The 20,876-nt window shown below is 54.4% G+C and overlaps 1 protein-coding gene across 1 annotated transcript; it reads left to right on the top strand.

The window, feature by feature from the left end:
* The first annotated feature begins 1,560 nt into the window (after positions 1-1,560).
* Positions 1,561-19,392, top strand: EHD2 (EH domain containing 2). The gene is made up of 6 exons (XM_079906537.1): positions 1,561-1,681; positions 3,690-4,150; positions 4,507-4,604; positions 8,564-8,976; positions 14,777-14,941; positions 17,605-19,392. Exons 2-6 carry the CDS (start codon positions 3,747-3,749, stop codon positions 18,154-18,156), a joined length of 1,632 nt encoding a protein of 543 aa, XP_079762663.1. The 5' UTR covers positions 1,561-1,681; positions 3,690-3,746; the 3' UTR covers positions 18,157-19,392.
* The last annotated feature ends 1,484 nt before the right edge of the window (positions 19,393-20,876 follow it).

The raw sequence follows: 20,876 nt of genomic DNA on the forward strand, positions 1-20,876 counted from the left end.
GGAATGGCTACCTCAGGGCCCAGATCACCTGGACACAGAGCAGGGTTGGAACCCAAGATTGACAGTGTCCGAACTACAAGCGCACTGGCTGCCTTCTTCATCTTTTTTTTTTTTTAGTTTATTTATTTATATTTATTTATTTATTTTGGGCTGCGTTGGGTCTTCATTGCTGCTTGCGGGCTTTCTCTGGTTGCAGTGAGCAGGGGCTACTCTTCGTTGAGGAGCACAGGCTCTAGGCGCGCGGGCTTCAGTAGTTGTGGTGCATGGGCTTCAGTAGTTGTGACGTGCGGGCTTCAGTAGTTGTGGCGCACGGGCTTCAGTAGTTGTGCCTCACGGGCGCTAGAGTACAGCAGGCTCAGTAATTGTGGCACAGGGGCTGAGTTGCTCTGTGGCATGTGGGATCTTCCCGGACCAGGACTCGAACCCGTGTCCCCTGCATTGGCAGGTGGATTCTTAACTACCGCTTCACCAGGGAAGTCCCTGAAGGCGTATTCCTAACCACTGTGCCACCAGGGAAGTCCCATCAGTATATTTGGAAAAATCCACAAGTCTGGTACTTTCCTGGCGGTCCAGTGTTTAAGACTCCATGCTTCCACTGCAGGGGGCCCCGGTTCGATCCCTGTTTGGGGGACTAAGATCCCACATGCTGCACGGCCAAATAAAAAAAAATTTTTTTTTTTAATCCACAAGTTTGTGACATGGTAATAGGGGCTGGTGTATCAGCTCACGATTAGCTGTGGGTCTAATCAGCGATGAGTGAACAATCCCTAGAAATTCCAAAACAACCGAAGTGTGAGAACATCAGCGATTCCTCTTGCTGACAGTCTAAAATCCCTGCTCTCGTGGAGCTCATGTTCTCGTGAGGGAGATCGTCGCTGAAGCAGAGAAATGTGAGATATGTAGAGTGGTGATAAAGACAGCAGAGAAGAATAAAGCAGCGATAATGGATAAATCGTGGGAGATCAGGGAGGGCTTCTCAGAGGAGGTGACATTTGGGTGGGGACCTGAAGGAGGGGAGGGAGGGAGCCACTTGGATCCCTGGAGGAGACAGCATTCCAGATGGAGGAACAAGAAGTGCAAAGGCCCTGAAGTTGGATGGTTGTATGAGGAACAGCGAAGAGGCCAGTGTGGCTGGAGCTGAGTGAGCGAAGGGGAGAGAGAAGGAGGTGAGGGCAAAGGGAGCCCGCAGATCGTTCAGGGTCTTGTGGGCCACTCTGAGGGCTTTGGCTTCTACTTGGAGTGAGAGAAGAACCAAGGAGTGTTGTGAGCAGAGGAGTTTCATGAACTCGTTTAAGTTTTAAAATTATTATTACTGGTAATAAATTATTGTTAGTATTGGTGTTATTGTTTTATTATTACTATTCCCATGTTAGGAAGGGAGACAGGGATGGAGTTTGAACCCGGGACCGGGAGCCCGCGCACTCACCCATCTCGCAAAGGCGCCCTGCCACTCCCCACCGGGGGGCGCCAGAGGCCCGGCGCCCGGTTTCGTGGGGGGTGCGGGGGGGTGCGGGGGCGCCTTGTCCCGCCCCTCCCGTCCCTCCTCCCTGCTCTCGGCCCCACCCGGCTCAGACGGCTCCGGACTGGACCGCGAGCACAGGCCGATCCGCGGGCGCCTTGAATCCCCGCGGGACCCCCGCCCAGCTCGTCCGCCCGGTCCAGCCGCCTGCGCGCCCCATCGGTGAGTGGTCCCCGACCGCAGATGTCGCCTCCCAGCCTCCGCCCGCGGAGCCCCCGAGTCTGCCTTGGCTCTGAGTTATTTCCCTGCTCGCCAAAGACCCTCAGTCCCCACCCCAGTCACTGTGTAACGGTCTCCCGGGTCTCCCCACTCCCTTCCGAAACCTCCCTGTCTCCCCCACTCCCCCCAGCCCCTTCCAGTCTTAACAGTGTCCCCCACTCTCCTCCTCCCTTCCAGTGTCTCCCACTCCCTCATCCTCTCAGCCAGAGGGGATCCCCTCCTTGGGGTCTCCCTCCACCGCCCTCATCCATCTCTCTCCTATTTGGTCCCTCCTCCCACCCACAAGCTCCTCTCCTACCTCACCAACCCGATCGCCTGTCCAGTCAACCCCAAAGCGGCCTCCCCAAGATGTCCCCCAGGTCCCTCCCAGCATAGGGCACCACCCAGGGCTCCCTCCCTCTGCCAACATCCCAGGTCCTGGCTCCAGCCTCTCCTTCACCTCTCTGGCATACCTTCCCCGAATTCTTTTCCTTTTTTTTTTTTTTAAGTATCATTATGATTTTATGTATTTTAACATATTTGATTTGCAGTTATTTTTGATGTTCAGATTGTCCCATCTTTGGCCAGCGGGAGTCCTGTCTAGCTGAGTCTGTGTCCCTGTGACATGCCCCATCTGTGTTTGAGCACTTCCCCACTGTCTGACCCAGGCTCACTTGTTCTTTCCCCACCTCAGCCCCAGAATCAGCCATTTCTTCAAGAAGCCTCAGTTTCTCTTTCAGTGGAAAATGGTATTTAGAGACTCCAATCTGACGAAAAGTTGGTTCTGTGAAAAGATCAGTGCAATTATAAACGTCCAGTTAGACTGATCAAGGGGGAAAAAGAAGAAAAAGCAGACGCAAACGACTGATACCAGGAATGAAAGAGGGGACATCACTACAGATCCCACAGAGCATGAAAGGATAGTAAGGAAATGTAGAGAACATGATCTGGGCGCTGCAAGTGCTCACTGCTGCTGGGTTGGTAGTTATTTCCCTCCCTAACTCCTTAGACCTATGATAGGAGTGCAGGATCTGCGGTCAGGTGGCCTGGAGTCCCAGCTTCAGCACTTTCTAGCAAAGTGATCTTGGGCAAGTTATTGCTATCTTCTTGAACCTACATTTCCTTGTCAGAAAAGTGGGGATAATAACAGCCCTACCTGACAAGGTTTTTGTGAAGATTAAATGAGTTAGAGCAGTGTCTGGCATGCAGTGATCATAAATGTTACATTCTTATGAATGCCCAAGCCCCATCATGATCTGGGGGGACCCAGGCAGTAGTTCAGACTCGTTTCTCATCCTTGTGCCCACGTGTCCAGCCACTCTGTCCATCCATTCCACAGCTCCAGGTCATGATATTCCCCACCCTCTCTGCCTAAATGCCCTTGTCATGCCCACTCTTTAGGGAGCAGCTCAAAAGTCAGCCCAGCCAGAGCTTTCCCAATCCTGTGGTTGGCTCACCACGTCCCCCTCTGGTGCCTACAAGTCCACTTGCCCGGCATTTCCCAAGCATCATTGACTGCTTGGTGCCCAGGTTCTGTCCTCACTGGAGGCTCTGACTGTGCGGGGCTGGGGGCGGGGGGGCTGGTCTCTGAAGTATTTTTGCATTCATAGCTCTTGACACATGGTGTGATTTCAGTGAAATTGTGCAAAGTAATGGGAGGGGTGGAGGAGAAAGAAAAAGATGAAGGAATACACTTCTTCCAATCAGCTTCTGCATCGTTCCCTTTGTTTATCTCTTGGTCTTCCACCATCAATCCCCCTTCTTCAATCATGCCATTGTTACTCTGTTTCTCTTCCTCCAGCTGGAATAATCACCTTCCTCCTTCAGCCATCAACTCCTACCATCCACCAACAGTGCTCTAAGAAGCTCCCCTTCCCTACCCATCTTTCTCCATCTATTCGACCTCCTGGCTCTCTTTCTTCTCCACCTCTTCCTCCAGGCAGTCCCCCATCAACATCCTCTCCTCCCACAGGTAGCTCTCCCCCTGTGCATCTCCATCAGCGAGCTCAGCAGGCAGTGTGCAGCCACCATGTTCAGCTGGCTGAAGCGGGGCGGGGCTCGGGGTCAGCAGCCCGAGGCCATCCGCACGGTGACCTCAGCCCTCAAGGAGCTGTACCGTGAAAAACTGCTGCCTCTCGAGGAGCACTACCGCTTCGGGGCCTTCCATTCACCAGCCCTGGAGGATGCTGACTTTGACGGCAAGCCCATGGTGCTGGTGGCCGGCCAGTACAGCACGGGCAAGACCAGCTTCATCCAGTACCTGCTGGAGCAGGAGGTGCCCGGCTCCCGGGTCGGGCCCGAGCCCACCACCGACTGCTTCGTGGCCGTCATGCATGGTGACACCGAGGGCATCGTGCCTGGCAACGCCCTCGTCGTTGACCCAGACAAACCCTTCCGCAAACTCAACCCCTTTGGGAACACCTTCCTCAACAGGTGTGCGGCCAAGAGCCAGGAGTGCATCTTCCTGTCCCTGGCCCCCAACCCTGCCCCATCCCTGTCTGTGTGTCTCTCCTTTTCAGCCCCAATTCCCTTCTCTCTACTAGATCCTTCCTCTTCCTGCCTTCTCTAGGGGAGCAGTTAAGCCAGGGACGCATGGGTTCAACCGCTGTCTAGCTGGGTGGCCTTGGGCAAGTGACTTAACCTCTCTGTTTCTCTCCTATCCTCATCTGGAAAATGGTGATAACCATCCCTGAACCTGATTCTCCTCGGTGCAGTCCTGGGTTCCCTTCTTATGTGTCCTCTCCTCCCGCCCCTCCCTGCACTGACCCCTGACCTTCCCTCTACACCAGGTTCATGTGCGCCCAGCTCCCCAATCAGGTCCTGGAGAGCATTAGTATCATCGACACCCCAGGCATCCTGTCGGGGGCCAAACAGAGAGTGAGCCGCGGTGAGTGAGGCCCGGATCTCTGGGTCTGAGTGGGGAGGGGCTGGGGGCCTGGACTTTTGGGTCTGAGGCGGGAGGGTCCCAGGGTCTCTGCTAGGACTTGGGCCTGTGTCCGCGGGCCCTGAGCTGGTGGGGTAGCAGAAGGGAGCTGGTGGAAGGCTGTGATTCCTCCATGTTGGCACACGTTGAAGGGTGGGGGAGGCGTGTGGGTGAACACGTGCGAATGGGCTGCAGTTGCATATCTGGGTGGGTCTGGAGGATGGAGGGGGAGAGATCAAGAGAGGCAGAGAGAGATACACAAAGTCAAAGATGGACAGAGATTCAGAGAGCGAGGCAGAGATACAGAGAGACAGGAGACCCAGCGAGGAGGCCGAGCCGGGCAGGCAGGCCCTGGGCCCGTGTGAGCTCTTGGCTCTGTGTCTGGGCCCCAGATGGGGCTGAGCAGGACCTGGGAAGGGGAATCTGGGCGGGCGCCAAGGGCGGCCTGGAATTTATAAACAGCTGTGCAGGGGGAGCGTAGAGGGGAGGGGGTGAATTCCAGCGGGGCCTCCGAGGGAGCCCGGCCCCCACCCTCATTCCACCCAGCATTTCTGTCCCCTTCCACCCCTGTCCCACAAGGCCTCGGAGGCCAGAAACTGGGGCAAAGGAGGCTGCAGTGTGGGGCAGAGGGGAGTGGGAGGCCACTGCAGGGAGGCAAGGAGGCTGGGCCCCGGGGGGAGGGCGCGGACGGTTCCGGGAGTCCCTGGCCGCTGCCCAGGAGGTGCCTGTTCCCCGGAAGAGAGGCAGGAGGCAGCTGCAGAAGCAATGGTGGGGGTGGGGAGCTTGGGGCGTGGGCCTGGGAGAGTCGGAGGGGAGGGAGGCCTCCAAGCCAGGGCAGGGGTGCAGGGTGGGAGCCCAAAGGAAGTGGGGAAGAGCAGAGAACAGGGTCTCCTTCCCTTTCAGCAGAGGTAGGGGAAGAGGAGAGTCCGCCCATCTGTCTGTAAGGATGCGTGTGTGTGAGTGTCTGGGAGTCTGTGCCCGCGATTGTGGCAGGGTGTGACTTTGTGTGCAGCTCTGAGGGACTCCGGGGGGCTTTGTGGGATTGTGTGGGACAGTGACTGGTGGTGTTTCCATATGTGGTTGTATTGTGAAATGTGTGTGTGAACGTGTTGGGCAAGGGAACTCTTCTGTGACTGTGTGGATCATGTAGTGTGTGTCTGGGAAAGTGTGTAATTGTGGGTGTGACTCTGAGGTGTCGGGGCTGTGCTTGGGATTGTACCTGTGTGTGACCGTGTAGGAAAGACTGAGGGGATTTTGTTGGATTGGTGTGACCACATGTGATTGTATCTCTGTATACAGTTGTGCCCTTGTGTGTACAGTGAGGGGGTGTGTGTGTGTATGTGCGTGAGTGTATCTTTTGTGTAACTATATATGATTGTGTCTCTACTTTGGTGCGTGTGCGCGTGTGCACGGGCTTGCGTGTGCCCGCTGCTCTTACTCTGTGCGGGTCTCACGTCTTTGCAATTGCGTGACCACGGATATCTGTGTAGGTTCCAGATTGTGAGTGGGGGTGTGTTTGGGAGTGTGCATCTTTTAGTGTGCGGCTCTGATGGTGTCCAGGTGTACGCTCCTGAGTGCACGAGTGTGTGTGTGCACGTGTGTGTGTATGTGTGTGTGCACTGGTGGAGCATGCAGCCTCTGCCTGGAATATCTGTGAAGGCCACACGTGTGTGGTTGTAGCAGAGTGGAGCCTTCTGGCGGGGTTCAGATCTGGCCTCTGCTCCTCCTAAACTGTGGGACCTTGACTGAGCCACTTAACCTCTCCAGGCCTCAGTTTTCTCATCTGTAAAACGGGAACGTGATAGTATCAGCCTCATAGGTTGCCCTGAGGGTTCAATTTAAATGTCGAAATGTATGAAGCACTTAGAGCAGTATTTGGCACACGCTAGGTGCTATGGAAGTGCCCATGATGACTGCTTTCCCTCTGCAAGGCTGTCGTTGTGCGCCCCCGGGCGCCTCTCTGCCACGTCTCCGGTTCCCGCGCTGACTCAACCTCCCTCCCTCTGTCCCTCCCTGCATGAGACACACTTTCCAAAGCCGGGCCGCTGTGTGTGTTTGTGTAGACATTGGGGAGGGAGGAGGGGCCCCAGCTGCTGATGACCTGGCCCTTTCTCCCCGCAAAACAGTGTCACCCACGCCCACCGCATCCCATCCAGTCCCCAGTGGCTGCAGGAGCCTGCTTCCTCCCATGCAGGATTGGCCTGGCACCAGCTCCCCAGCAGAGCGTGGAGGCCCACGGGGCTGCTGCTCTGTTGCTTCCTACCTGCGTATCTGGAGTAAATCCCTTAACCTCTCTGTTCCTCAGTTTCCCCTTTTGGAAAATGGGGGTCATAAGGGTGCCTGTCTCCTGGGGTCGTTTTGAAGATTCAATAAGTTGCATCGGGAAGGGCATGAGGTGACTTCGGGTGAATCAGCGATGGCTCCCTGTTCTGCCCGTTAACTCCTCCATCCCCCAGGTTGCCACTCTGTTCCCTCCTCCTGGAAGCCCTCCCTGACCACCCAGGCTGGGTCAGGCACTCCCCTCTGGGCTGCTGCATCCCAGCCTGACCACTCTGGACTGTGAGCCCAGTAAGGACAGACCTGGGGCTGCCTGAGCCACACTGTGTCCCCAGCACAGAGCAGGCGGCTCTGGGCGTGGCTCCTGGATGACCCCCCCCCAGCGGTGTCTCACAGGCATCATGAGTAATGTTTACTGCTTACCATGCGCCTAGCACCGTTTTTTTAATGAGTTTTATTGTGGTATAATTTACATGCCTAAAGCTCACTCATTTTAAGTGTATAGTTCAGTGCCAGGCACTGTTTAAGCTCTTTATATATCTTAGCTCATGTGTATTACTTAAAAATTTTTTTAAAATTTTATTTATTTGGCCGTGTGGCATGTGGGATCTTAGTTCCCCCACCAGGGATCGAACCCGCGCCGCCTGCATTGGAAGCAAGGAGTCTTAACCACTGGGCCACCAGGGAAGTCCCCTCATGTGTATTCTTTTAATCTTCACACAGTTCTAGGAGGTAGGTCCTATGATGATTTCCATTTTACTGAGGAGGAAACAGAGGTTCAGAGAGGTTACCTGCTTGCTTTAGGTCACCTAGCTGATGGGGGCAGAGCCGGGATTCAAACGCGGGTCTTCCCAACTGCCAAGTCGGGGGGTCTCAACTGCTCCTCTCTCCCAAGCATCACTTGTTGCTGAATGAATGAGCGCACAAGCAAAAAAGCAAACAGCGTGAATGAATGAGTGGGTGAGGAAATGAAAGGTGAAAGGAATGAATGAATGGACCCAGGAGCCAGCTGTTGGGATGGGTGCCCCACGAAGGCAAGGACCTTGTCTGAGTGTTCTCTGTGGGACCCCCCCCCAGTGCCCAGGACAGGGCCTGGCACACAGAAGACTCAGTAAATGTTGTGAATAAATTTAAAATATTTAACATCTGCTATGGCAAGAGCGTAACCAGGGCCCGAGTGAAATCTTTAGTTGCTGGATGGTGGGGAGATCTGACAGATCCTGGGGAGGGGCTAGGGTGACGGAGGCACTCGGGGGCCTTGCGGGGGGTAGGGGTGGTGGGTTGTCCATAGAAGCACAGGGAGTCTATTAGGAACACTTGAGTGTTTCAATCACTGGGCCAATGCCCGCTGCTAATATCTGCCTAAAGAATGAATGAAAAAGGGGAGGGTGTGACTGTCGCCTGTAGTAGATGGCTTGAGAGACGGGGGCCGGAGTGATGGGGGAAATTCTGAAGGCTGTGGGGACAGAGCTGTGGGGCACTCTCGGGGCCTCAGCTGTTTCTCACAGACAAAAATTTCGAAGGTTAACAACCTGAACGTCCGGTACAGTCTAACTTGAGTCCAAAGGAACGGCTGCATCCCCGTGGCTGGAGGCCCGGGTGCTGACCTCTGCCCCCGGCGCCCATGTATCACCCCCTCCCCCTAGGCTACGACTTCCCGGCAGTGCTGCGCTGGTTCGCCGAGCGCGTGGACCTCATCATCCTACTCTTCGATGCTCACAAGCTGGAGATCTCAGACGAGTTCTCGGAGGCCATCGGCGCCCTGCGAGGCCACGAGGACAAGATCCGTGTGGTGCTCAACAAGGCCGACATGGTGGAGACGCAGCAGCTGATGCGCGTCTATGGGGCGCTCATGTGGGCGCTGGGCAAGGTGGTGGGCACGCCCGAGGTGCTGCGCGTCTACATCGGCTCCTTCTGGTCCCAGCCCCTCCTGGTACCCGACAACCGGCGCCTCTTCGAGCTGGAGGAGCAGGACCTCTTCCGCGACATCCAGGGCCTGCCGCGCCACGCCGCACTGCGCAAGCTCAACGATCTGGTGAAGAGGGCCCGGCTGGTGCGGGTGAGCAGTGATGGGGGGCTGGCTGAGCAGTAACCGGGGCTGGGGAGGCAGCGGCAGCTCTTGCCTTTCCTCTGATCCTCCTCTAACGTGACTGCTGGTCCCTGGCATCAACTCTCTGATTAGCTAAGTTCTCTAATCTGAGAAAGTTCTCCTGCTGTGCCTGGCCCTGTGCCGGGTGGTGCTGGGAACACAGCAGTGACCAAGGCAGTCCAGGGGAGAAGACCACCGCATCCCCAGACAGTGACCATCCAACATGGTCAGGGCTGAGACTGGGGAGCCCAGGGGAAATCCAGGAGGGCTTCTTGGAGGAGAGGGCATCTGAGCTGCAAACTGGAGGATGAGGAGGACGAAGAGGGGAAGAGATTCTAGAAAGCAGGACCAGCAAGTGCGTGGACTGGAGATGAGAACATGGCCAGTTCAAGGAAGAGGAAAAAATGTCAGTGTTGAAGCCAGTGTAGACAGTGGGAGTAACTGAATCTGAGGCTAGGGGCAGGGGTGGGGTGGGGTGGGTGAAAGATCACCCAGGGCTGTGGCCTGGAACTTGTGCTTTGTCCTGAGGGCACTGGGGAGCCATGGAAGGATTCAGAGCAGGGGAGGGACAGGGTCAGACTCTAGCTGCCTTCTGGAGGGTGGATTCAAGGGCAGTGAGACTCAGCTCCCAGACCAGTGAGGAGGCTGGGGATTGAGGGTCAAGGAGGAGCCTGGATCAGGACAGGGCCTCCGGGACTGGGAGGGCAGAGCACTGGTTTAAGAGCGTTTTGGAGGACGAATGGAACCTTCACAGGGGAGGCTGCCTGCCAGGGTGGAGGTGGGGCAGGAAGCTGGGCAGGCAGGGAGGCCTGGAAGGTTATGGGGGATGGAGGAGGCTGAGGTGTTGGTTTAAGGAGCTGCAGAGAGGGGGTGAGTCAGAGCCCCACCCCCACCCCAGGAATCCTCCTTGGGAGGGAGCCGCCCAGTGTGGTCGGCTCCTGAGGGCTCCCGAATCCACCTTTCTCTCGCCCTCTGCCCCGGCCCTGGACTGTCTCCGTCTGTCTTTCTGTCTCTCTCTGTGTGTGTCTCTCTCTACATCTCATTTCTACCTCTTTCTCAGTTTCTCTCTCTCCCTTATTGTCTCTCTTTTTTTCCTCTTCTCTTCCCTCATTCATTCTCTTTTCTCTCTCTCTTTCTCCGTTCTCCCTCTCTCAGTCCTCCCTCCCTCAGTCTCCCCCGGGTCACCCTCTTCCCCTACGGACCCCGGTCCCCCAGGTCCCTCAGGGAAGCAGACAGCAGCGGGAGGGGGAGCCCAGGGTCCGTGGGACCCAGGGGTGGGGTGGGACCGGACACCTGGTGCCCCCGCCACGCAGGAGGTGGCTCCGGAAACCCAGACAAACCCCGGAGTCCGGGACCCGCGCCCCGGCCCACCCCGCCCACCCACGTTATCTCTTCCTGGCACCTTCCGCGGCTTCCTCTCTGGAAAAGCCATTAGTGCCTGGCCTCCTCCTGTCTTCTGGGTTCCCGAGGAGCCGCCCTTAGGCCCCGTCCCCTCTCCCCGTTGGCCCGCTCTCGCAGGCCCCACCCACCGGCCTGGCCACACCCCTGCCCTGATTGGCCTTCTCAGACCTGCAGACCACTCCTTCCCCTTCCTCCTGCAAATCCATCTATGGCTCCCCAGTGCCAATCAAGACACGGGGTCTACAATGACCAAGCCTTGTTGCTTCTCCCCTGCCCCGTGTCACCCGCTCATCCCCCACGTGTGATTCTGCCACACTTGGTCCAGCCATCAAACAACAGCACACACCGTTTACCTCCCCATATGCTCTCCCCCAACAGTACAAGGCCTTTCCGCACTCTTGGTAACTACCCCTCTGTGCCTCAGTTTCCCTGTCTGTCCCAGTGTCCGATGTGGATGAGTCCTCTGGCTCTGCCCTTTGGTTGAAGTGGCAGCTGCTGCTAGAAGGGGCGATTTCACTGTGCTGTGACACTTGAGGCCAGGGTCTTGGGAGGTTCTGATTCTAAGGAGACCAGGATGCCGTGAACCTTCATACCGAGCTCGCTGAGGTGACTCGATAGCATTAATTCAACAAACAATTATTGAGCACCTACAGTGTGCTCCTGCACTGCTCTAGGTCCTGGGGATAGAGCAGGGAACAAAACCAGATAAAGTTTCTTTTCTTGTAGAATTGCTTTTTAATTGGGAAGTGGATGTTAAACAAATTAATCTCTAATATTATATTGTATGTAATAAGGATTATGAAGAAAAATGAAGCAGAGAGACTGGTGAGAGGCTATTTTAGGGTCATTGGGGAGGGTCTCCTGGAGTAGGCGATATTTGAGCAGAGGCCTGAAGGAGGGGAAGGGGTGAGCAGAGTGGAGATCTGGGGGAGACCATACCCAGGCAGAGGGAACAGCAAGCGCAAAGGCCCTGAGGCCGGGACGGGCTTGAACGAGGAGCCCAGGGTGGTGGAGATGGGAGATGAGGATCCAGAGCCAGCCAAGGTACCACCAAAATGTTTAGCATTCTAAACCTATGACTCATTAAAAGGACTTTTTATTTTTAACATCTTTATTGGAGTATAATTGCTTTACAATGGTGTGTTAGTCTCTGCTTTATAACAAAGTGGATCAGCTATACATATACATATGTTCCCATATCTCCTCCCTCTTGCGTCTCCCTCCCACCCTCCCTATCCCACCCCTCCAGGCGGTCACACAGCACCGAGCTGATCTCCCTGTGCGATGCAGCCGCTCCCCATTAGCTCTCTATTTTACGTTTGGTAGTGTATATATGTCCATGACACTCTCTCACTTCATCCCAGCTTACCCTTTCCCCCTCCCCATGTCCTCAAGTCCTACATCTTCATATCTGCGTCTTTATTCCTGTCCTGCCTCTAGGTTGTTCACTAAAAGGACTTTTTAACGAGTGCTTTTAATTGAACATTTAAGACCATCTCATGGGAAGGCACTCATGTTCTGTCAAACGTGCCCCCTCCCACCTCTGACCCCAATGGCTCTCAGGTCCTCTTCCTTGCAGGCAACCCCCGTGAGTAGTTTCTTGTGGCTTTTTCCAGATATATTCTATTTTTATTTAAGCCTATCCATTTAATTATTGAGCTTCCTATTAAAAATAGAACATATGAATGGTCATTTTTTTTCTCTCCTTTCTTTTTTTTATAAAAATATTTATTTATTTATTTGGCTGCGGCGGGTCTTAGTTGCGGCGTGAGGGATCTTCATTGCGGCGTGTGGGATCTTCAGTTGTGGCACGTGGGATCTTTTAGTTGCAGCATGTGGGATCTAGTTCCCTGACCAGGGATCGAACCCGGGCACCCTGCATTGGGAGTGCAGAGTCTCAGCCCCTGGACCACCAGGGAAGTCCCCTCCTTGTTTGCTTTTCGATAACTTATGAGATCATGGCTCAAAGGTTCTCAAGTTCATTGGTTTATTCCACAAATATTTCTTGAGTCTTTTCTCTGCACACTGTGCTGGCGCTGGGGACAGAGGAAACAGACAAGGTCCCAGCCCTCCTGAAGCTCACATTCTGATGGAAGGAGACAGAATAAGTAAACTAACAGATAAATGAAATAATGATGAATTGTGATAAGTGCTGTGAATGAAACAATAAAAGTAAAGGTAGAAAGGAATTGGATGGTGGTGCTTGCGGCACCTGCTTCCCATAGGATGGCCTCTGTGAGGAGGTGACATCAAAAGGAAGCTGAAGGAGCCAGTTGTTGGGAGACTAGGGCAGAGTTCCAGGTGGGGAGTAGCACGTGCAAAGGCCCTGAGGTAGGAAAGTGGTTGGCATGCTGATTAAAAAAAGGACGGCAGGTGAGGAAGCTGGAGCAGATGGAGGGAGATAAAGTTGCATGAAGTGGGAGGAGCCAAGTCGTGTAGAGCAGTCTCAGGCCCTCATTACACTCTTAAAAGTTATTGAGGCCCTTGGGCTTCCCTGGTGGCGCAGTGGTTGAGAGTCCGCCTACGGATGCAGGGGACGCGGGTTCGTGCCCCAGTCCGCGAAGATCCCACATGCCGCGGAGCAGCTGGGCCCGTGAGCCATGCGCCTCCGGAGCCTGTGCTCCGGAACGGGAGAGGCCACAACAGTGAGAGGCCCGTGTACCACAAAAAAAAAAAAAAAAAAAAAAAAATTATTGAGGCCCCCCAAGAGTTTGTATGTACACGGATTAAATCTTTCTAAATTAACCATATTAGAAGTTAAAACTGAGGGTATTCCCTGGCGGTCCAGTGACTAGGACTCAGCACTTTCACTGCCATGGCCTGGATTCAATCCCTTATCGGGGAACTAACATCCCACAAGCCTCACGTTATATCCAAAAACAAAACAAAACAAAAAACAGTAAGTTAATACTGAGAAAATGTTTCATATTTATGTCTCTCATAATATTAATTAACCAACAATACTTATATAATTTTTTTTTTCAGCTGTGCCGCATGGCTTGCGAGATCTTAGTTCCCCGACCAGGCATCAAACCTGTGCCCTCAGCAGTGAGAGCACAGAGTCCTAACCACTGTACCGCCAGGGAATTCCCAAACAATACTTATATCCTTATTAATAAGTAGCATTTATTATAAATGTTACCTATACATTTTGATCATGTCGATGTATACTAATGAACAGATATTGATAATAATTAACATTGTAAGATCATTTAAAATAGCAAGAAAAAATCTACTACCTGTTAACCTAAGTAACAGATGTTGTATGAAAATTAACTGTTTTCCAAACCCAAAAAAAACCCCAACTTAGGGAGGACAGTGGCCCTGTTTTACATGTTTGCAAATCTCCTTAATGTCTGGCTTCAGAGGAGACATCTGGATTTGCGCATCTGTTTCTGCAGTCAATTGCAATATCTTTTAACCTTTAAAAACTCGACTGTCCACTGGGGAGGAAATGAGAGTAAAAAGACACACAACACCTTAATATTCTTATGAAAATAGTTTTGAGTCTGCAAACCCCTGAAAAGGTCTCGGGGACCCCCGGGCCACGCTTTGAGAATTGCTGCAGTAGGGCCTTATCAGCTGTGGGAGGAATTTTGCACTTGGATAAGAAACAAATCGATACATAGTAGCAGTGTCTCATGGTGCCGCACTTGTTCCTTAAAAAAGCAAAACAAAACAAAACAAAAACGACCCTCCAGCTGCTACTTCATGGGGAAAGGATTGGAGGGGCTGGAGGGGCCAGAGGAAAAGCCAGGAGTCCAGTGGGGTGACTGGTGTGTCCCCCCAGGCAAAAGACAGGACTGCTGGGATTGGGGGTGCAGCAACGGAGGTGCAGAGAAATGGAAAAGTAGAAGAGAGATTTAGGAGTTAAAAGGGCTCGCTGATGAAACAGATGTGGCCAGTGAGGAGAGAGAATCAAATCAGGAACGATTTTCAGATTTCTGGGCTCCACTGGGTAGGGAGAGGTAGAGGTGCCGTTCGTCTCCCGAGATGGGCACAGCTGAGAGGGGCACAGCTCTGGGAGCTGGACCTGAATTCCATTGCGGGCGTCCTAAGACGGAGCTGTCCAGGAATGTTGACAAGGCAATCAGCTCTGAGTCTTGAGCTCCAGGGAGAGGCCAGGGCTGGTATGTAGGTTTGGCAGTGGACGTGGAGGGATGTTTATGCCACGGGAGGGGCTGAGAGTACCTAGAAGAGATGGGAAGCCCTTGTACCCGCGGCAGCAGCTCACCTGTAATTGTTAGAAATGCACATTCTCAGGCCCCACCCCAGACCTAGTGAATCAGAAACTCCGGGCAACCCGTGTTTTAACGAGCCCCGCAGGTGACCGTGAGGCAGGCTTAGGTGAGAACTCTCCTCCCCACAGGTTCACACCTACATCATCAGCTACCTGAAGAAGGAGATGCCCTCCGTGTTTGGGAAGGAGAACAAGAAGAAGCAGCTGATCCTCAAGTTGCCCGTCATCTTTGCCAAGATTCAGCTGGAGCATCACATATCTCCCGGCGACTTCCCGGACTGCCAGAAGATGCAGGTGGGAGGCCGCCCAGGAGCAAGGCATCAGGGGTGATGTGATGGGAAGGTTGGCTTCCATGGGCTCGGGGATGGGACCTTGAAAACTAGAGGGATGGATGGCAGGTTCCTGAAAGCACTTGCCGCAAATGATTCTGTGGGAGCGTGGTTTTGTGAATTAAGGGAGTGAACAGCAAACCCAAAGCAACTGTGGCTTCGTAGGATAGAAGTTTATTTCTCTCCTTCATAAATGTCCTGGAATATGGTCCAGGGCTGGTTTGGTGCTTTACAGAGCCAGGGACCCAGTCTCCTTCTGTCTTAATCCTCCTCCAAGTCTGGCCTCCAGTCCCAAGAACCCTGTCATGGTACAAAATGGCTGTGGAAACTCCAGCCATTGTGTCTGCATTCCAGCCAGCAAGAAGAGGGGGAGGAGCGGGGCGGGAGGGGAAGCTAATGGTACAGTCTCTCTCTTTAAAAACACTTACTAGAACAGTGCTGTCCAATAGTACTTTCTATGGTGACTTTCTATGCCATGCTGTCCAATGTGGTAGCCATTAGCCACATTAAAACTGAAAGTTTAGGTTTTAGTTTTAACTAATTTAAATTTAAATAACCACATGTGGCTACTGCATTGAACAGGGCAATTCTAGAGTTGCATGTGCAACTCGTGCTGACATCCAATTGGCTAGAACTTAGTCACATGGCCACAGCTGCTGCAAGGGAAGCTGGGAAGTGTAGTCTTTTCTCTAGGTGGCCAGATACCCAGGTAACATTCAGGGATTCCATACTGAGGAAGAAAGGAAGATGGATATTAGGGGATAACCGGAGGCTCCTCACATGTCCAGGCCTAGGATTAACCAGTGTCGGGGAAAGCACTGAGTCTGGGTGTGGCAGTGTGGGGTAAATGAAGGGCCGCAGGAGGTGGGCAGGGCAGGAGTGACCAATGCACGTGGGGACAGAGGTCCAGGCTCAGGCATGCAGGCAAGGACTAGCGCCCCTAACCCAGCCTCTGTTTTGAGGTTGTGTTAGGCTGATACTGAAAGCCTGTGACCTTTAGGTCTTAGATATTTCTAGTTCAATACTGAACAATTATAATAGAGTGAATTTCCCCTTGGTCACTGACTAGCTCTGTGAACCTGGTCAAGTCACTTAACTTTTCTGAGCCTCAGTTTCTTCAGCTGGAAAATCGGCATCCTGATAGTATCTACCTTGGATGCTTAATCGGCCAGTGTTCGCGACCTCCTTAGACAGTGTCTGGCACAGAGTTTGGGCCGAATCAAGGTTTCTCAGACTCCACACTCCTGACATTTGGGGCCAGATAATTCTTCCTTGTAGGGGGTGTCCTGTGCATTGCAGGCTGTTTAGCAGTATCCCTGGCCTCTGTTCACTAGATGCCAGTAGCACCCCTGAGTTGTGACAATCAAAAATGTCTCCAGGGGCTTCCCTGGTGGCGCAGTGGTTAACAGTCCGCCTGCCGATGCAGGGGACACGGGTTCGTGCCCTGGTCCGGGAAGATCCCACATGCCGCAGAGCGGCTGGGCCCGTGAGCCATGGCTGCTGAGCCTGTGCGTCCGGAGCCTGTGCTCCGCAATGGGAGAGGCCACAACAGTGAGAGGCCCGCGTACCGCAAAAAAAAAAAAAAAAAAAAAAAAAATATCTCCAGATATTGCCCACTGTCCCCTGGGGGACACCGTCATCCCTGGTTGAGAGCCGCTGGGCTAGATAAAGAGCAGCTGTGAATATTACGCTGACATTTATTGAGCACTTCATCCAGATGAATTCATTTCGCCTTTCCCGCCTCCCAGTGAGGGGAGTGCTAGTTCTCAACCTGTTTTACACATCTGGAAACTGACAGGGAAACCAGAGAGGTCAAGTCACTTGACTGAGGACACACAGCTCCCAAGTGGCAGAGCTGGGTTGGAACCTGGGCAGCCTGGCCCTGGAGTCCTCCGTACTCATCACCATTAATCACACCCCCATCTCTTTATGGTCATGATCAGTGGAGCTCTCTGCCTTGGCTCTGGAAATTAATGTGGTGCTGCGATATGGACTGGTCTTTGCTGCAACTCTTCTGGGGCAATCGCGTTAACAGCTGCACATGTGAGAAGCAGCGTGACCACAAACCCAGCCCTGCAGCGGCTCTAGTACCAGATGACTTCTTGCCCCGGGGGTGGGGGGTAGTCCCAGGATCTCCTGATGACCTGTCCATCCCAAACCTAACCTCCAAATATGGAGCAAGCCGCTTAGCCCTTTCTGTGAGGTGGGGTAACAGAGCCAGCAGGGTGGCAGGAATTGCATTTTCTCAACGTGCATAACGGTGGGGATGCTGACTGGGCAGCTGGGGTACCGTAGAGGGTGGGCAGGACTGAGGGCTGGTGGGTGCGCTCTGGTAAAGCCATGGCTGATGTCAAAATGTTGAAATCCTTCTCTACCAGCTGATGAAAGGCCCCTGCTCTCCCTACTGTCCAGGGATTCTGGGGTCATGCCCGGCACTGGGTGGGGTGGGGGGCACCGTGGGACCTTGCTGCCCAAGTCTCTTCTGAGTGGTGGGTACCCAAGTGGATTGGGGTGTTCAGATAATCAAATACTTCTGCACCTCTCTGTCAAGAGCTGCCCGGAGCCAGCACGGGGCTGGGGGGCTTCGGGATGGTGCCCCCTGACGTCTCTGTGTTCCCCTCCCCACAGGAGCTGCTGATGGCTCACGACTTCACCAAGTTCCACTCGTTGAAGCCGAAGCTGCTGGAGGCGCTGGATGAGATGCTGACCCACGACATCGCCAAGCTCATGCCGCTGCTCCGGCAGGAGGAGCTGGAGAGCACGGATGTGGGCGTGCAGGGGGGCGCTTTCGAGGGCACGCACATGGGCCCCTTCATAGAGCGGGGGCCTGACGAGGTCCTGGAGGACGGCGAGGAGGGCTCGGATGATGAGGCTGAGTGGGTGGTGACCAAGGACAAGTCCAAATATGATGAGATCTTCTACAACCTGGCGCCGTCCGATGGCAAGCTGAGCGGCACCAAGGCCAAGACCTGGATGGTGGGTACCAAGCTCCCCAACTCTGTGCTGGGCCGCATCTGGAAGCTGAGCGATGTTGACCGAGACGGCATGCTGGACGACGAGGAGTTCGCCCTGGCCAGCCACCTCATCGAGGCCAAGCTCGAGGGCCACGGGCTGCCCACCAACCTGCCCCGCCGCCTGGTGCCACCTTCCAAGCGGCGTCACAAGGGCTCCGCTGAGTGAGCCAGCCGCTGCCTGCCGGCCCTTCCTCCCTCTTGCCCTGCTGTGGCTCCCCAGCTCCGGATGGCTGCACGCACATTCCCACCCTGGCCCACGTGCACCCTGCCTGCCCACTCTCCCAGCTGCAAGGATGGGGGTCCCTCTGTGGGGACCAGGGGAGGGGCAAGGCTTCTCTGCCCACCCTTCACACCTCTACCCTCACGTACACTTAGCACATCATTCCGACACTAATACACACACACACACACACACACACACACACACAAGCATCCATCCATGCATCATTCATTCAAAAATTTGTTTGAGCACCTACTATGTTCAGGGCTCCTTCTAGGCACTGGGGATTACAGCAGAGAGCAAAACAGACACCTCTATATGCCCTCATGGAGCTGACATTCTCAGGAGAGACCACCTACAGAATCACTCAAACACACAGAGACACACCCCCAGGCCTAACCCGTCTGATCCGTGATTCTGAGCAGGACCCCTCATAAGTGAGCGGCCACTTGGTTGAAATGACTAACAGAGGGTCCCCTTGCCCTGCTTCCTCTTGCCCAGCCAGGCGGGGACCCTCCACCCCATGGCGTCCTCAGGTCTTGGCACCACTGGGGGCTGGGGGGGGGAGCCACACCTCCTACTTCCTCAGCTGGACCCCTCAGCCCCTCCCCCCAGTTCCTGCCACACCCCTTTCTTTAAGAAGGATCCTCTGCAGACCAAAAACCGCCTTCCATCCCTGCTTCTCCCAGAAGGCGTCCGCTCTGAGGCCTTTCTGTCCTCCACTCACCTGCCCTGGATTGAAAGCCCAGCCTGCGCCCCCCACCTCAGGCTCCCCGCAGCTGGTGGTCCGAATTTTAGACTGCTGGGGCACAGGGCCCACCATCAGTCCATATTTAAGTGGAGCCCCTGCCAGATAGGCCCCAGGATGTTATTTTAGTCCCCTTTTCAGGGACGTCGTGGGGGGAGGGGCTCTTGGTGCTACAACCCTCCCTCCCCGCCCCTAAAGGGAACTCTCACCCCCCCCACACACACACCTTTTCCTGCCTTCACTACGTATTAGTGCTTGACCCTGGTGGGGGACCACACGGAAAAGATGGGGAAGCGCGAAACAGATGGGGACGATGCCCCCTCCAGGGTGTTCGCTGGGATTCCCACGCCCATCACCCCTCACCCCGTGCCTGGGAGGGGATTGTGAACGTAATAGCGTTCCCACAGCGTAAATAAAGCCATGGCTTCTTTCTCTGCGGGAGTCAGGCTGTCTTGGGACAGGTTAGAGGTGGGGATCGCTCTCCCCACCAAACCCTCTGGGGAAGGAGAGCCCTGGGCAGAACTTCAGGGGGGTACCCTCCAAGCTCTCAGGGGCAGAGGTGGAGGCCGTGACTCAATGCTGCGGGAGCCTGATGACTCAGGCCTGGGCTGGGGACCAGACCGACATATTTTCCGAAGAAAAGTTACTCTGAGGCCCTCCCTCCGGGACATCCCTCCCTCAGACCTCCTGCCGCGGGGGCCTGGGAACCAAGCCCTGGGCCGTGGGGTTGTGTGTATGTGTGTGTGTGTGCCAACTTGGTTACAAGGTGCCCCCGTCCTCCTCCCTGCCCGCCGACGTCCACCCACACGACCTGGGTACATAGCTTCTGACACAAAACACCGGGAGGTGATGCTGCCCATTAGGATCCCCAAACTGTGCGCACGCGCTCGCTCACGCCCAGGGGGGACCCCGCTCGTGGTCTCGCCGACTCACACCCGAGGCCACACCCACGGCCCCCGGGACACTCTGGCCTCGCGCCCTCCCCGCCCACGCGCGCCCGGTGGCGCGGCTCCTGGCGCCCCCTGGTGGACACACGAGAGCTAGGCTGGCCGGTCGCTGAACCCCCTGCCCCAGGTGGTGGGTGATCAGGTCTCCAGGGCCAAATCCCGGGCCTGTCACCTTCCCCAGGCCGAGTTCCGCTGTGTAACCCCGGAACACAGCGTGGCACCTTCCTTCTCTGTGCCTTTTTTCTTTTCGAGTGGAGAACGGCCTTATGAGGCTCTGGATCCCTACGGATGGTTGCCAGGGCCCAAGGGCATCTGAGCTCCTTTCCTTATTTGTAAACAGCATAGATTAAATGGTTCTAAGATAAAGTCTCAGGGGGCGAGGAAATAACAATAGTTAACATTTAGATCCCGGCACAATCGTAAGGGTTTTGTATATATTACTTTGTTTAATCTCCAGAATTACCTATGAGGCAGATGAACCATTATCGCCCCCATTTTACGGATGAAGCAACTGAGGCACAACTGTGTAGCTTACCCAAGATTAATGATTCTGAGCCTGTGCTTCTAGGGTTCTAATAATGTATGTTTCTAACATTTCTCGCACGTAAATGTTCTGTGCTCCCAACCTCGACATTCCGAAAACTCTGATTTCCAAGATTCTAGGGTTGGAACATTGACAGGTCAAACGTTCTGAGATTGGAAAGTCTTGTGTGCCGAATCTGCCACTGACGGGTATAACTTTTCTTTTTTAAGAAAACTAGATTTTTTAAAAATTCAACAAATTAAAAATGATACTCCGATTTTAAAAGATTTCCTAGGCGGCCAGGAAAGGTATTTCGCCTAGGGCTAGAGCCCCAAACCTACAACCTGGGGCGGACCGGAATCTGCAGAAGAGGGAGGAGCCATTTATCCTTTACCAAGATACTAGCCTCCCCGCCCCTTTGCGGCTCCAGCCACCCTACCAAGATGGC

This window comes from Stenella coeruleoalba, assembly GCF_951394435.1.
Source record: "Stenella coeruleoalba genome assembly, chromosome: 20".
Taxonomy (NCBI): domain Eukaryota; kingdom Metazoa; phylum Chordata; class Mammalia; order Artiodactyla; family Delphinidae; genus Stenella; species Stenella coeruleoalba.